The sequence below is a fragment of the Olea europaea genome, unplaced genomic scaffold (assembly GCF_002742605.1).
Source record: "Olea europaea var. sylvestris unplaced genomic scaffold, O_europaea_v1 scaffold393, whole genome shotgun sequence".
Lineage (NCBI taxonomy): Eukaryota > Viridiplantae > Streptophyta > Magnoliopsida > Lamiales > Oleaceae > Olea > Olea europaea.
This window is the reverse complement of record NW_019258828.1, coordinates 261,497-277,408: the sequence shown is the minus strand read 5'-3', so window position 1 is coordinate 277,408 and position 15,912 is coordinate 261,497. Positions and strand designations below refer to the sequence as shown.

Genomic DNA, 15,912 nt, shown 5'->3' with positions numbered 1-15,912 from the left:
ATGTAATAGTTGTACTTATATGGATCCATGTCATTAGGGAATGATGGGACTGTGTTGGGAATCTACTTAATATGTGCAGCGAAAAATTAAAACAATTTTCGATTTCCACCTCGAACATCTTTGTGTTTAGATAGAAATTGTGATAAAAATGCACTTTTTGTCGAGATCTACAAACTCATTTTCCAACAATTTTGATTCGTCATCCACAGCTGTCTAATTGTTCAACCTCCAACGGTGTTCTACACAGAGAACAAGATTGTAGAATTATGGTTTTCTTCTTGTGCTAGTAAGAATAATGAATTCTCTGCTAAATTTGAAAATCCTATTTATATTTATATAAGCCCAAACGGGTTTATCTTGACCCGATTCAATATTTAATTAACCCATTTAATTAAATCCGGTCTGTGAACTAATTAGTTCAATTAATTAATTCGGGCATATAAATATGTAACCCAATTAATTAATTTATCCAACGCTTGTTAAATTAATTAATTGATAAATTGCAATATTCTAATTCTCTTTTTGTGTGCGACCCATCAGGTTTTCAATCACGATATCTAACGACGTGAAATATTATTTTGATCTAATCAAAATTGATAAATTAAAACACTCTTTTAATTTATCACCAATTCACACTTGCCGTCCCAGTTTAACCTCTAGCAATGTGTCAGGGCAATACATGTGACGGAAAATGTCACGTAATATGACAAAATCAATCTCGTTCGTTTACTGTGAAATTATAATCCATTCGTCAATATGATCCAATCAATTACAAGATATGGAATTGTATCAATCCCGATTATCAATCATACCTTTCACTCCACTATTAAGTCAATGTAAGTTGAAAACTCCTTTTCGACTTATAAGTACACACTGGCCAAGGATTTCGTTATCGACTTAATTGAATGAAATGCGGATCATAATCTCCTACTATCTAAGAGTGGCGAATCCTCTATTGATCATTCACAACCTTTATATAATTCTTGACATACCCGAACGATGCCGTATTAGTGGTCCTTGGCAAAGCAACATCCAATACTGTCAAAGTATGATTATTCTCATATAAGGTACCATGACGACCTCAAGTCAAACGACCAATTCCACTACTGAACGTTAAATATTAACCACTGACACTCAGATAGTTATCAATGTGGAATATTTCGGTGGGTCTCCAATATTTTGTTCTATAACAAAACATTTACGTGTTCATTTAAGTGTCACCACACTTTAACTTGTGAAATCAACTACTTATTTCACAAGTAAAAAATATCACATGTGATGGTCTATCCATAATAACAATATTTGTATCTCGTTGTTACTTACGACCACGAACGATTTAAGATTCAATCATATATAATTTGTATCTCACAATCACAACTCTTTGTAATTAACAAATTACGAAAATTTGAATTTACGGACTCTATTATTTAATTTAACTGTCTATTAATTAAATAATAGATTTATTATTAAATTACATTAATTATATATTAAAAGCATTTATGTCCAAAATTGTTTGGATTTAAGGCATAACACTTACACTATGTAATTTTGTCGTGGTGATATTGAGAATATAACTTGTATAAAGTACTTTTTATATCATAATGTGAATTATGAGACAGTGAATCATTCTTACTATCGTGTTTGGTATCGTATTGAGAACATAAATTGCACAAAGTACTTTTTTATATCACGTTGCAATAAAAATATGAAATTTTAAATGTGAAGAAATATTTCCAATAATACCTTAACAACCCAGAAAGTTAATTCGTGGCCCATAACCGTAGTTAGAGGAAATAATATGGGTAAGTTCTCCCAATATTTTTAAAATGTCATCTCCATGGTAGCAATAATTTCATAAAAAATTGTGCAATCTCTGCATTTACTAAATTTTTTTACGATGCTAAAAATGCGTTAGAAAAATGGTAGTGGGATAGAAGATCTCCATGCACACATTGATCAAATTAAAGAAAAGGGTTATTAGCACAAAATATCCATATGTTTGACGTTTGTTGTGCAAAATTTCTCCATCTTGGATTTTTTTTTTTTTTTTTTTTTGTGACCACTATTTAACATTTAATTTCGAAAATCATCATTTCCATCCATTTTCACTCAATTTCTCCATAAAAAGCTGTGAAATAACGAATATATCTTTGTATCTAAAAAGAAAAGAAAAGAAAAATCAAGAATGAATTGCAACTATACTCACAATTTTTTTCAAAAAAGTGCAAATGAATTTCAAATAAATTATTAAAAAAATAAAAACGAAAATCTCTTTATTTCTCCTTCTTCTTCTTCCTCCACCACCACCACCACCACCACCACCAACCAACTCATAATTCTTTAAATGTGTGTTACATCTCAAACGTTATTCTTTTATAGATCGAAAACATAGCTTGCTATAGCTTTGAAACTACGAAACAATAACATTTCTCATATCTTAATTTCTCAAAGAAAAAGGTAAAACTATCTGATAAATTTATTTTGTATGATTTTTCTATAATTAATGAATAATACAAATTAAAGCATCCAAGAAGCCAGTGATAATGCTAAAATCAAAACCCTAGCTTCAAATCAACAAAGAAAGCTCAAAATCCGATCTGATTAGCAAAAATATAAAAAAAATTCAGAAAAAAGGAAACATAATATTTTCAACTAGTGATGGGAAAAATTAGTTGATAAAATAAATTGTTACTCCGAAAATAAAATAAAAAAATTTTATGATTAAATGCTAGATGCGGAGCTGACACCGCTCAGGGGGAGGAGGGCAATGAAGCTGATTGATTGTAATTAATTTATTTTATTTTTCTTTTCTTTTTTTAAATGGAGGGTATATTCATCATTTTACAGTTTTTATTTGAAAAATTGGATGGAAATAAATAAAAACGATGATTTCTCAAGGAAAGGTAAAAATTAAAAAAAAAATGCAAGGTGGTGATGTTTACACAGTGAACTTTAAACGTAGGAATATTTTGTACTAATAACCATAAAGAAAACTTTCATAAAGTTTCAAGATCTCATAAGCAATTAAAACTTAAATTAGAATCAAAATCGTCTAAATACCAACCATTATAAAATTAGTAATATTTGTCTCATAATTGACATAAGATTATAGCATGAGAATTATAGAGTTTCACTCACCTATATCCACTGCAAAACATCATGTCGAGTAAGTTAGAATCAGCATATATATTCACAAATACTTGTTTGCGAGATGAAGCGACATAATAAAAGCAAGCCGTATGCTCGCCTAATCTCAATTTGCAAGTAATGATAAGCCGACTGGCAAATTAAACAGTGCGAGTCGAAAAACAGCTTGTATGAAGTTTTTGAGCCGCTCATCTTGGTGTTTAGTTCGTATTCCTCTGCATAACTATTTGCACATCAAGTGGTGTCTATTCGAATATCCACCCTCCTTATATGGAAGGGTCTCACTTTGAATAAATTCATATTTATTTGAAGTAGGCCATCATGTGAGGGGGTGGACAGCTCGATGTACATGTAGTATGACCTCTTTGCATAATTATGAAGCAATACAATTGGGGGGCATGAAAGATTTTCAGTCATGTCATTTCTTGGATTTTCATTGGAAAATGTAATTTATTTTTGGCATATCTTATTTTAGCTTACAAGTTATATAAAAAAAATGGTTATTTATTTAGGCCATGTTTGAGCTGAATTCTTTCAAAATAATACATTTTTAAATAGTAATTTGATATCATTTCAATAACACATTGTTCAATAAAATAATATTATAGTAAATTCAAAACTTTTTCTCAATTTTTAACACACATTCTCCATCAATCTACTATTTTAAAATACATTCTTTCAAAATAATGCAGTTCAAACACACATTTAGACTAAGAAGGTTCTTTTTTACCTAAAATAAATAATTTACTTTCACGTAAGTTCGACAAATAAAATGAGTTCATAATTAAATAATAATGATACTAACTAAAAGTATTGTTATCTTAAATGTAATCTAGTCTATCGAAGTCATTAAGAACTAAAATTAAAATTAATATAGAGTGAGTATTAAATTTGTTGGGAAGTTGCTTGAAAACTAAAAATGTCTCTACTAAATTTTGCACTTGTATGTATCATGGTTATAAACGTCATGAATCATTAAGCAATAAATAGTTCAGAGATGCTCTATTTTGAAAGGTTGGATACCTAAATGCTTTGACTCCAAAGCTTGAAGACCCGGGTTACAATTTTCCATTTAACATACTTCAATCATACCTCACTATGGCCTGATAGCAAAGTTCTAAAAAGGGTGGTTATATTGGAATCCAATTTCATTTTCTTTCTTTCTTTTCTTTTCCACATTTTTTTTCCTCACCACTTTTAGATAGATTGTACTAAACATCTTCAATTTTTGTTCATTGTTATATAGTGTCTTAATATTTTTCATCACATTCTTATGCTCAATCGTCGGCAGTCCGGCGCACCCTTACTATACATGGCCGCCCCCCATAACACGTTATCCGTAATTATGGTTTACATCCAAAAATTCATTATCAAGTCGTAGAAAAACTTAATTTGTCCTCATACCTTTAAATAAGGGAAAAAAGCCCCTCATTTCAAATCTTTAGAATATGAGATGCACTAATTAATAAAAGATTGAGAATATGATTGTCATTAAAAAAAAAAAGAAAAAGAAAAAAGAACATAAGTGCCACAGTAACCAAAGATTAAAAACACCTTGTTCAATTAAAACGCAAGGAATAAAATTGTGACGGTAATATATTCACCCTTCTTTACTTTATTTTATTTTCTTTTTGTTTTATAACTAAGCCCATGTTTGGATAACGTTTATAAATTAAGTAAATTTAAACATTAATTTTAATCACATATTCAAAACTACTACATTATTATCAACATATTTTATAAGATTCACACAACTTCCCTTCCTATTCATATGTATGGATTAAATCCACACATTGCCACTGTACTTTATATTTAATGTCATCCTACCATTCAATTTGATTTTGTTTCATCATAATCACCCAACTTCTAATAAAATTGACATCAACAAGCCGTTGATCCACGTAAGATTTTTCGTTAAATTAATGACGATTGACCAGGATGTCAAGGCTTTGTGTTTTATTATCTGTCCAAATTAACCATCCCTCTTTGAATGCATCATGGCCCCTTTTTATATTCTTTTCGCTTAGTTTTTGTTGGGCATGATTGGTAAGTGATGCCCAAATCCCCTAGGTTATGATGAAAAATTGAGGCCCGTTTTAATTTCATAGGCTATAAGTTCAGGATTGAAGAATTAAATCCACACCACAATTGAAGTAGCCCAATTATGTTGGGTATTTAGAGGTAATCAGCCCATTGGGTTAGATGCCCAATACCCAACTTGGAGGGAATTTGAATTCACATGAAAGATGGATAAATATTATCATTATCTTTATCAAACCAATTTTATCTCATTTTTGTTGGATGAGCTCTATCTTTCAGTTTGGATATAATCTTGCAGTTTTTATTCAATCTAATCTTGAAGACTCCTGTGAAATTCATTCACTCCTATAAGCATATAAATAGGAGACTCTTCCCTTCCATTAAACACACCAAAAACGAGAGCCAAAACCAAGAGGAAGAAAAACTTCCCTGCTTAGTGCAAACCAATCTTCTCTTGCCTTTTCTTTGTGAATCTGTCTGTGTGATTGATAATGGCCTTCAAATTGGAGAAACCTTTGTGGTGTGGAACAAGTTTCTGAGCCGAATCATAAAAGGGAAAACCGTTCTTTTTATTTTCAGATTTTGCTCTTGATTTTCTTAAATTTATTTTGCAAATCCTTACACTAATCAATTGCTTTGGTTAATTTGTAGGTGGGTTTGCTTCTCAGTTTTCTCCATATTTTTCCAGGAGCGAACATTTTTATTTATAATTATAGACTTGGATAAGGACTGAACCGTTTTGGTTTTGGGTCGAACCAAAAAGTTATGGTCTAGGTCTTAGAATTAAGAATCAATTTGGTTTTGCATCTTAGAATTAAGAACCGGACGATTTTGATTTGATGACCGATTTTTATTGCAGAGCAAAATTTTAAATTGGACTCCAATTTTTATTTTTTTGCTCTCTCAATTAATCATAATTTAAATGAATTTACATAAATTAAATGCATTTTGAATAATGTAATCGCTACTGGAAATTTCCCCATCACATTTAGTTCTATCCAGTGCTCTAAAAAAGCGCAAAGTGAGGCTAGACTTGAAGTCTAAGCTTCGAACTTTACGAGCCTAGACAAGGTCTAAGCGTAAAAAAGCATTAATTATTATTATTATTATTATTATTATTATTATTATTATTATTATTATTCTTCTTCTTCTTCTTCTTCTTCTTCTTTAAAAACTTAATCATTCTAAAAATCATTTAATAATTATAATAACACGTACCAAACATTTAAAATTATAAAATATTATATTAATAATTCCTGCAATAAGTCAATTTTACAATTTTCAAAATTTTGAAATACAAAAGCTAAGCTATTTTTTATAGTTTCAACTTTCAACTATACAAGTCATACTTAACAAATTTATAGGAACTTCATCATATTGTCAAAGTTTCCAACAAAAAGATAAATTTCAAAATCATAATTATATAATATAGATGATACGGTAGTTTAAATCTTATCTAATTCTTTATTAAATAAAGTCATTTAAAAATTTGAAATTAAAGTCAAATAAAAACCTTTAAAAAAAATAAAATAAAAAAGTTAATAAACTAAAGTCAAATAAAAGCTTTTTTTTTTTTTTTTCTTTTTTTGGGGGGTGGGGGGTGGTTAATAAAGTCTATACGCGCATTAAGCAATCAATTCCAAGGCAAAGCATTTTGCCGTGCCTCACGTTTAGGTGCTATTTTTTAGAGGGAAGTACTACATGTACATAATTATCTACATAATAGTGTCCATAATTATATATGGCACTAAATCCAACCTTTAATTCAAATCTCACACTTGAACATCAACAATCGGATGATTGACACATCACATTATGAACATCATTATGTGTAATAATTATCTACAAGTAGAATTTTCCTTTTTTAGAACAATGGTTCTATTGTTCAAAATCAAAAGCATGAAAATGAAATGAGAAATTTACTCAATGGTTTAAAATTCATTTTTAAAGCATAAAAAAATTGGTCAGGACGTGTCAAAACCGATCAGCTTTGACAGGGCCCAGTTCCCTTCTTTTTTACCCCATACCAAACCAATGGTTCCATTTTCATAACTTTCAACTCGAGTCAGTTTGTTCTCAAAATACCTAGACCAAACCACCCACTGTCCACCTCTTTCATAGGTTTCTCTTAGTATGTGTGTCTATCTATATTCTTATCTGGGAAGTCACTTTCCCAGAACGTTCTGCGAATGAACAAATTTGACCCTACACTATATTCAGGTGACATGCACATTAAAGATTTTAAAAAAACAAAGAAACAGGATAGGCCCAGAATTCTCAGGTCATGTTTTGGACAACCTTAAACGACCTGTCCAAGGCTCATGAATCTTCAAGTCATCCTAGCTGTGCATAAGAAAGCACTAGTTTCAAAAAATAATAGCATCAAACTGATTAATTCACATCTTGAATGCACTAAATGGTTTACATTTTGACTAACCCTATCATTAGTCTCCAATGGAAGTCCCTTATAAAAGACCAATAAGAGGCAAAAAAGGTGGATTATATAATACGAGATTTAGCTTATTCTATCCAGTCATGAGCAATAACAGCAATATTTAGTTGATAAGAAGATAATTCAAACCATAATCACACCGCATTCCACAGAAGATTTAGAATGTTGCTTACTTTGATATGGAAAGCGTTTATGAGTCAATGAAAAAATAGTGGAAATGCACGGTGACAAGAACTACAACTGCAACGGTATCACTTGCTGAAAGTTACGCTTTACGTCCCCGTCAAGATTTCTAGTTTATTACAGTTTTAATAGGAACTCTATGTTGGCGGTGGTTTGACAAAAAAATAACAATGATGAACATGCATAGACTAAAATTTCTGTGGAACTACAACATAAAAGTGACTAGGGTGTCATGGCCCTTTATGTCTGTGTTTTATAAGATGCATCATGACAAAAGAGAGAAGCTAAGAGGAGGAAGATAGAAATCATGGCTCCTTTTTAACCATTCCTTCACTTAAGGCTTCTCTAGCTTTTAAACAGGGATCCTAGTCAACTACCCACCCGCTTATTTACAACATCGCTTTCCCGGACGAGCTATTATGGTGTTAACAATCTACACAACATATAACCAGCTAAACTGCAAGTAATTACGCTTGCAGGGAATGAGAAGTTTCAAACCTCAAATCATATTCAAGGATTTATATAGAATGATGAGAATCAAGATCAATAAGTCCAGGAATAACTATGTGTTTTCATAATAAGAGTCCAAGAATAAAAAAGTGCATGAAAAATGCTGACAGATTTATTTAGTCCATGTTTGGCCCCCATTTTTTAAAACTTATTTTCCCTAAGCTTATTTTCAACCATACATTTCATGAGAACTACAACTTTTATCAACTTTTTAATCCTATATTTCATCAACTTTTATCAAAATCTATAAACAAAATCTGATTTTTAGTAAAACCAAATGGGAGGTTAGTATATATAAAACTCGCATTCACTGTATAAATTGTCTTCAAAACAGATGTCAAGTTCTCATCACATTTTCTGCTTCTAGGCTCACATCCTAACTCCTTGTTCACTCAATCTAAAGACAGGACTTGATTTCCTTAAAAAACCACCTCAAGAGAGTAAGCACTTGGGACTATGGAAATTCTTTCTTCTTACACCCCTATTTTCTTGTTCTATTTAAACTACAACCAAATGATCTATATCTTGCACAGACATTATAGAAACAATTTTTGTTGCTATGAGAAGACAAAGAATGTACTATATGTTGGGCCTTTCTTATGAATGCAACCATTTTTCTTGATGTTTTATGGCAATACAACTATATAGTCATTTTCAGTCTCTGTTCTAAAAACCGAGGATTGAATATGAAACTTACTAACCTCACCTCTTATTTCGACTTGAGAGAGCTTCGGTGTCTTCCTAGTGTTATCACCCTCGCATTGTGTCACAGTGCGATATTCTCAAAAATCTTTTAGACTCTTTCAGTATAGAAATTACCCAGTAAATCTGATTTTCCGCTCTTGTGGTGAACTTAGTCTTTCAATCACTTGAATGGAATCATATATTGTTTCCATCCAAAAAATTTCGAAGTCTTGCTAATATTCTAATTTTTGGCAATTTTTGGTACCTTAATGCTCCAAGCTGCTTGCACACTTTTTGAGTTGTTATAAACCCCAATTCATTAGGGCCTATGGCTTATCCAAATGAGCATTCTCTTCTCATGGGGCACGTGAGTGCATGTTGTACTAAGATCACCAATTAATATACATTATATTGATTTTTAAATATGAAAAAAAGTGAATGGGAAAAAGCCCATCTTCACTCGAAACTCAAAAACCAGAGACAGTGGAGTGGTTCTTGAATTGAAAAATTGAATTCTTTCACACTGAACCGGATTCAGAGAATTTTGTTCAACCCTTTGGAGAATCATGTAAACAAAGGCAGAGGCAAATCATTCGCATAATAGCAGAGCCAAAAGAAAATGTACTTTGTCTAGCTCAGGAATTAGCAATATTACAATTATAGTATCACTCATACCATATGAAGTTATTGCACACAATCAAGTCTTCACTCCTCCCCACTGGCAGTCCTTTGCAATGATGTGTTTGGTTAATTACCTGCTCCCTGTTATGCTCCCGCGCCAAGCTATATAACTTTCCTGTGACCCAAACTCCTGTGCAAGTATTCGAAAATCGTATCAAAACTAAGGAAAGGAAATAGCATAATCAAAGGTGTGGAGTACAAATAGAATATTGCAGAAGAGAGGCAATGAAACTTACGAGCTGGCTCAATCGGAAATCTGGAGGTGTATCAAGCTCTATATTTGCTGGATCGAGAACCAAATCTTGGCACTCCGCTAAATCCTTCTTAAAATCCTCTGGTCCCAAGCGAGCATAATCAGAAAGACGAGGTTTGCAGTTTAGTTCTTGATTTTTTTCTTGGACGTCTCGATTTGGAGATTGGCTTTGTAGAAACTCATCACACAATGATAACCCTTCAACAAGTTGCTGGGAATCTAGCAAATATTGCGACTCGCTCTCCCAGCATTTTGAGCCATCAGCCGCCTCATCATCATTTTTATCTTCCACTTCACCAGTGTGATTTTCAGAATTGTTATAATCTTCATCATTGGATTGCTCAAATGGAACTTCCACTTCACCTTCCATATACCCCAAGTCATGATGCTAAAACATGATGTCCACATAAAATGGAAAGAATAGCAAATCAATGACTGTTATTGCACAAGTAGACATGCTAAATGAAAAGAGAATATACTATCTTTACTGAAATATTTCTTCTCGCACTCTTGATGGATTAAAAACTATTTTCATCAACCAATTTTGTTCAGCTGTCATAAGATAGTGGGGAAAAATGGGGCTAGATTCCCTTTTAGACTCTTTGAGTTATTGATGCATTTTTTAGCTTTCGTTCTTTCCATTCTCTTCCTCTTTTCTTATTTATTCAAATTTTCACAGAAATCAAATGTTCACTTACCAATTCTATACCTCAAAATTTTGGAAATATGAGTCACGTGCCTTATTTAACAACAACATACATAGAAACTGTCCACTGGGACCAAGGTGCTACAAACTATAAGGTTGAGGATTTGTTGGCTAATGATAAGTGTAGTTGAGAGGGTATTACATTACAAACTAAAGAGAAATTATTTTCAAGATAGAGAGAAAGAAATCACCTGATCACTAGGACCAACAGATTTAAAGGCAGTCTCACAATAGTAGAATCTCCTTTCAATATGATGAGTTTTGGGACTCACAGGCATGGGAGCGACAGGATCAACGTTAGCAATCATGGTATCAACACCTTGGGGAACTTCTTCATTCTTCTCACTCTCCTTGACTGGCTGCTGTTGATAAAATACTTCGGAGATATGGGGTTCAGGAGTCACAGACATGGGAGTGATGGGATCAACCTTAGCCATCATGGCATCAACACCTTCGCCAACTTCTTCATTCTTCTCACTCTCCTTGATATGCTGCTGCTGCTGTTGATAAAAGACTTTGGAGATAACATATTCTCTGTTACTTTCATCTTCCGCTATACCCAGATGATATTGGTGCATCACCCAATTAGTTTTCTCCGGTTTCCCACCCCTTATTGGACTTGCATATAGAACCATAATCTTCTTACAACCTTTTTGCACACCGTCCAAGAGTACAGGTTTAGTCCGTCCAGTCTTGTGCCAACGAACATCACCAAAATTATCACCATGAACTTTTCGACGCTTCCGAGTTCCAGTATTATAAGCTTTGATTGCTCTGTGAAAGAAGTGTGAAACACTTCCGTCCTGCTTGACACCTGCAAATCACTTAAACTTGTCAAGAGTAAAAAAAAAAGTAAAAACAACTACAAGCCAATACAGAAAAGAAGAGGCGCATTTAGGTACCTGGTAAATTTTGAGGATGGGTATAACAAATGCCATCATCTTCATCGACAATTGGAATGAACTCATTGATAAAAGGGTGCGGTTTCGAATTCCCAACACCAACTTTTGCAAGTAAATGAAATATAATCTCTTGATCTGATGGATCAAATTTCACCCCTCTGGGTAAGCCTGGCCATTCCTTAACAACCTGAAAACCGACACGTTTCAGTTTGCCATAACTCTAATTGCTAAACATAAAGCAAATGTTTGGGTACTGAACACGAGATTTTAGCTTATTATTCTACTTTAATACTGTCGAGTACTGCCCATCTGCCTTACCCTGTTGTGTTAGACAAGAAAAGAAGGGTAGGGGCTATAAAATCCAAATATGTAAATATAACCTTTATCAATTTGAAACAAGTGATGCATGCCAAATATCAGAAATCAATGTACAGCATAAAAGACAGATATAGAGGAAAATCATGATAAATGAGAGATGAGGCATACATCGCTATTGTCGATAACATATTGGCAATTTGGACAAGCTTTTGTGGGGTTGCTTTTCCAATTGACATTTTCGGGATCACATGCACCAGATGCACTCCTAATCTTAGTTGCAATTCTGTTACTATCAACCAACCATGATGTGCTGCATAACTTGCAGAAAAATTAGTATAGCCATAATAAGAAACTACTCACAGCAACAACATAAGCAGATAGTTAATAATCTGCAAGAAGAGAGTAGGGGAGAGAATGGATTTCTTAATTAATATTATACGAGATTTAGGTTGTTCAACAAGTTGCTGGGAATCTAGCAAATATTGCGACTCGCTCTCCCAGCATTTTGAGCCATCAGCCGCCTCATCATCATTTTTATCTTCCACTTCACCAGTGTGATTTTCAGAATTGTTATAATCTTCATCATTGGATTGCTCAAATGGAACTTCCACTTCACCTTCCATATACCCCAAGTCATGATGCTAAAACATGATGTCCACATCCAGTATTATAAGCTTTGATTGCTCTGTGAAAGAAGTGTGAAACACTTCCGTCCTGCTTGACACCTGCAAATCACTTAAACTTGTCAAGAGTAAAAAAAAGTAAAAACAACTACAAGCCAATACAGAAAAGAAGAGGCGCATTTAGGTACCTGGTAAATTTTGAGGATGGGTATAACAAATGCCATCATCTTCATCGACAATTGGAATGAACTCATTGATAAAAGGGTGCGGTTTCGAATTCCCAACACCAACTTTTGCAAGTAAATGAAATATAATCTCTTGATCTGATGGATCAAATTTCACCCCTCTGGGTAAGCCTGGCCATTCCTTAACAACCTGAAAACCGACACGTTTCAGTTTGCCATAACTCTAATTGCTAAACATAAAGCAAATGTTTGGGTACTGAACACGAGATTTTAGCTTATTATTCTACTTTAATACTGTCGAGTACTGCCCATCTGCCTCACCCTGTTGTGTTAGACAAGAAAAGAAGGGTAGGGGCTATAAAATCCAAATATGTAAATATAACCTTCATCGATTTGAAACAAGTGATGCATGCCAATTATCAGAAATCAATGTACAGCATAAAAGACAGATATAGAGGAAAATCATGATAAATGAGAGATGAGACATACATCGCTATTATCGATAACATATTGGCAATTTGGACAAGCTTTTGTGGGGTTGCTTTTCCAATTGACATTTTCTGGATCACATGCACCAGATGCACTCCTAATCTTAGTTGCAATTCTGTTACTATCAACCAACCATGATGTGCTGCATAACTTGCAGAAAAATTAGTATAGCCATAATAAGAAACTAGTCACAGCAACAACATAAGCAGATAGTTAATAATCTGCAAGAAGAGAGTGGGGGGGAGAATGGATTTCTTAATTAATATTATAAGAGATTTAGGTTGTGTTTGGCGCATCTGATAAGACATTATAAGAAAATTAGTATAGAATTATAGTAGATAGTACTAGGTAGATGATATTATGGTGGATAAAGATTAATAGAATTCTCTGATTTTCATTTAAAAGAATGTCATTTACTATGCCCTTGTTTGAGCTCCATTTTTTTTTTTGGGCAAATGTGTTCTGTTATAATGATTTTTTGGAGAATGTGAAATTAAAAAATAGGAAAAAAAATTTGAGTTTACATATAAAATTATTTTATGCGAGAATGTGTGGTTGAAAATGTGTTTTGAAAAAATGAGTTTCGGAAAAAATGGGGCTCAAACAAGGGCTATATCTTTTCTTATCTGGTCTAAATCCATCACCACGGTTTGCATTATGTTATATGGTTGATAGTATAAATGACATTCTTTTGAATGAAAAATTAAAGAATACTATCCATCGTAATCTACGTAAATCAAAGAATACCATCCATCTATCTAGTAGTATCAATTATAATTTTATACTAAATTTCTTATCTAGTCTAATCCATGCACTAAACGCAACTTTATGGGGTACAAAACATATAAATAATGCAATGCAAGTTCAATATATGATATATTAAACCATTTTAGGTACCCAACATGACTTGACACTATAATGAACACAATTTTAACTTATTTTTCTTCTTTAATATTATCAAGTCAAGTGCTATAAAATCCCCCTGTTAGACGCACTTAAAGTAGGAATGGTAAGATTGTCAAAGATAAATATTGAATGTCTGCAAAACAGGGCATCAACATTATGAAAACACAAGGCCCATCCTTTCTTTGTTCATATGATAAACTTAAACATTCAAGTCCACCGCAACAAGGGGATATCAAACAGTGGAATCTACAAGAGTTGAAGATGATGGCTCGTTATGTATGCTGCTATTGTTATCTTTACATTGTGAATAACCAGTGCACTAAACATTATGTTTCCAGATAAGTGCAATTAGCATATATTAATAACTCCACTTTCAACAAAAGTTTCCATGAGGCAATTAGTTTCAATTCTATAAATGAATCCACCATTAAGGCAACAGTGTAAACTAACAAACTAAAACAGTAACGAAAAGTAATCAACAAAAACAGAATGATACAATATAATCAATACAAACATCATCGGCAACACATCTGACATTACATCGGAAAATATTAATGCTACTCCAGAATTCGGATTAAACACACCCAGTTTGATCAATTTTAAAAGAATCAATTGTCTCCCATCAAAAGGGACTACAAGCAATCAATAGATATCAAAACCTCTGAAAGTGTTGATGTTATGAGTTGATACAAGACCATTATGATTTGGGTAACACATTAATAATCACTGAAACGATCACTGCATAAGAGGTGAAATGTGATTATTGACCAAACCCCATCAAGTGTCAAGTTCATCTAGCCATATCTAAATGGAGCAAACTGAATCGATTATAGGGAGAAAAAAATTGATATTCCGCCGTCACCTGTTCTTTCAAATCAATAGATCAATGGACGAGATAGGTCATTTTATGCCCAAATTGTTGGGAAAGTGTGAAGAAAATCCCAACAACTAGAAATCGGTTGAATAATGGGTTTATAAGGGAATTAGGCTAGTCTTCCTTGTGAGTTAACCTTTTGGAATGGAACCTTAAATCCCAACAATAAAATTTCGCATTGGCTGGACAAGGGATAAGTAATGCACTTGTAAAGAATTTGGCCACTCAACACTACATGTTAACCTTTTATGATGGAACTGATCCCCAACACAAAGAAACTAGAACTGTTCTCCAATCAATTTAAAAACCAACCTCATAAGTAAATAACATCTCATTGTTTCACTTTATTCAGAAACCAACTCATTATCTGACCTTAACATTCATCAAACAATCACAAAGTTCAAAACTTTTTGATATCTCGAAGTCCATGATGATAACAAAATGGATTCTTTAGCACATTTATGCAAATAAAAACTTCACTTTCTTCAATCAAAACAAGAACCCATTTCGTTTGACTTCAAGATTTAACCTCTACTGACAAAATATCATTTTGCATATCTTGTATCAGGAAAAAGGAATCTTTAGCACATAAATACATTTAAGAAACTTGAACTGTTTGCGAGATGAATACCTAGCCATGGAAGAGTGATATGAAGATCAAAGCATCAAAAATTTGTGCTGCTGGATAAAGATTAATAGAATTCTCTGATTTTCATTTAAAAGAATGTCATTTACTATGCCCTTGTTTGAGCTCCATTTTTTTTTTGGGCAAATGTGTTCTGTTATAATGATTTTTTGGAGAATGTGAAATTAAAAAATAGGAAAAAATTTTGAGTTTACATATAAAATTATCTTATGCGAGAATGTGTGGTTGAAAATGTGTTTTGAAAAAATGAGTTTCGGAAAAAATGGGGCTCAAACAAGGGCTATATCTTTTCTTATCTGGTCTAAATCCATCA

At 32.8% G+C, this 15,912-nt stretch overlaps 2 protein-coding genes across 2 annotated transcripts; both read right to left on the bottom strand.

Annotated features, from left to right (window-relative positions):
- Nucleotides 1-9,493: 9,493 nt before the first annotated feature.
- On the bottom strand, nt 9,494-12,499 carry LOC111387189 (SUPPRESSOR OF GAMMA RESPONSE 1-like). The gene is made up of 6 exons (XM_023011728.1): nt 12,316-12,499; nt 12,045-12,205; nt 11,559-11,745; nt 10,848-11,470; nt 9,934-10,338; nt 9,494-9,827 (listed from the first exon to the last, which is right to left on the bottom strand). Exons 1-6 carry the CDS (start codon nt 12,497-12,499, stop codon nt 9,768-9,770), a joined length of 1,620 nt encoding a protein of 539 aa, XP_022867496.1. The 3' UTR covers nt 9,494-9,767.
- Nucleotides 12,500-12,509: 10 nt separating this feature from the next.
- On the bottom strand, nt 12,510-15,640 carry LOC111387188 (SUPPRESSOR OF GAMMA RESPONSE 1-like). The gene is made up of 4 exons (XM_023011727.1): nt 15,585-15,640; nt 13,174-13,315; nt 12,688-12,874; nt 12,510-12,601 (listed from the first exon to the last, which is right to left on the bottom strand). The coding sequence occupies exons 1-4, from the start codon at nt 15,590-15,592 to the stop codon at nt 12,510-12,512; spliced, it is 429 nt and encodes a 142-aa protein (XP_022867495.1). The 5' UTR covers nt 15,593-15,640.
- Nucleotides 15,641-15,912: the final 272 nt, after the last annotated feature.

What these genes read in the sequence shown, in the direction of transcription:
- LOC111387189 (XM_023011728.1), bottom strand. Translation starts at nt 12,499, where the DNA reads ATGGAAGGTGAAGTGGAAGTTCCATTTGAGCAATCCAATGATGAAGAT. An exon ending in TGTTGAACAACCTAAATCTC is followed by an intron (nt 12,206 to 12,315) that starts GTATAATATTAA and finishes GGCTATACTAAT; the next exon opens with TTTTCTGCAAGTTATGCAGC. An exon ending in ATGTTATCGACAATAGCGAT is followed by an intron (nt 11,746 to 12,044) that starts GTATGCCTCATC and finishes GTCGGTTTTCAG; the next exon opens with GTTGTTAAGGAATGGCCAGG.
- LOC111387188 (XM_023011727.1), bottom strand. An exon ending in ATGTTATCGATAATAGCGAT is followed by an intron (nt 12,875 to 13,173) that starts GTATGTCTCATC and finishes GTCGGTTTTCAG; the next exon opens with GTTGTTAAGGAATGGCCAGG. An exon ending in CCATCCTCAAAATTTACCAG is followed by an intron (nt 12,602 to 12,687) that starts GTACCTAAATGC and finishes AGTGATTTGCAG; the next exon opens with GTGTCAAGCAGGACGGAAGT.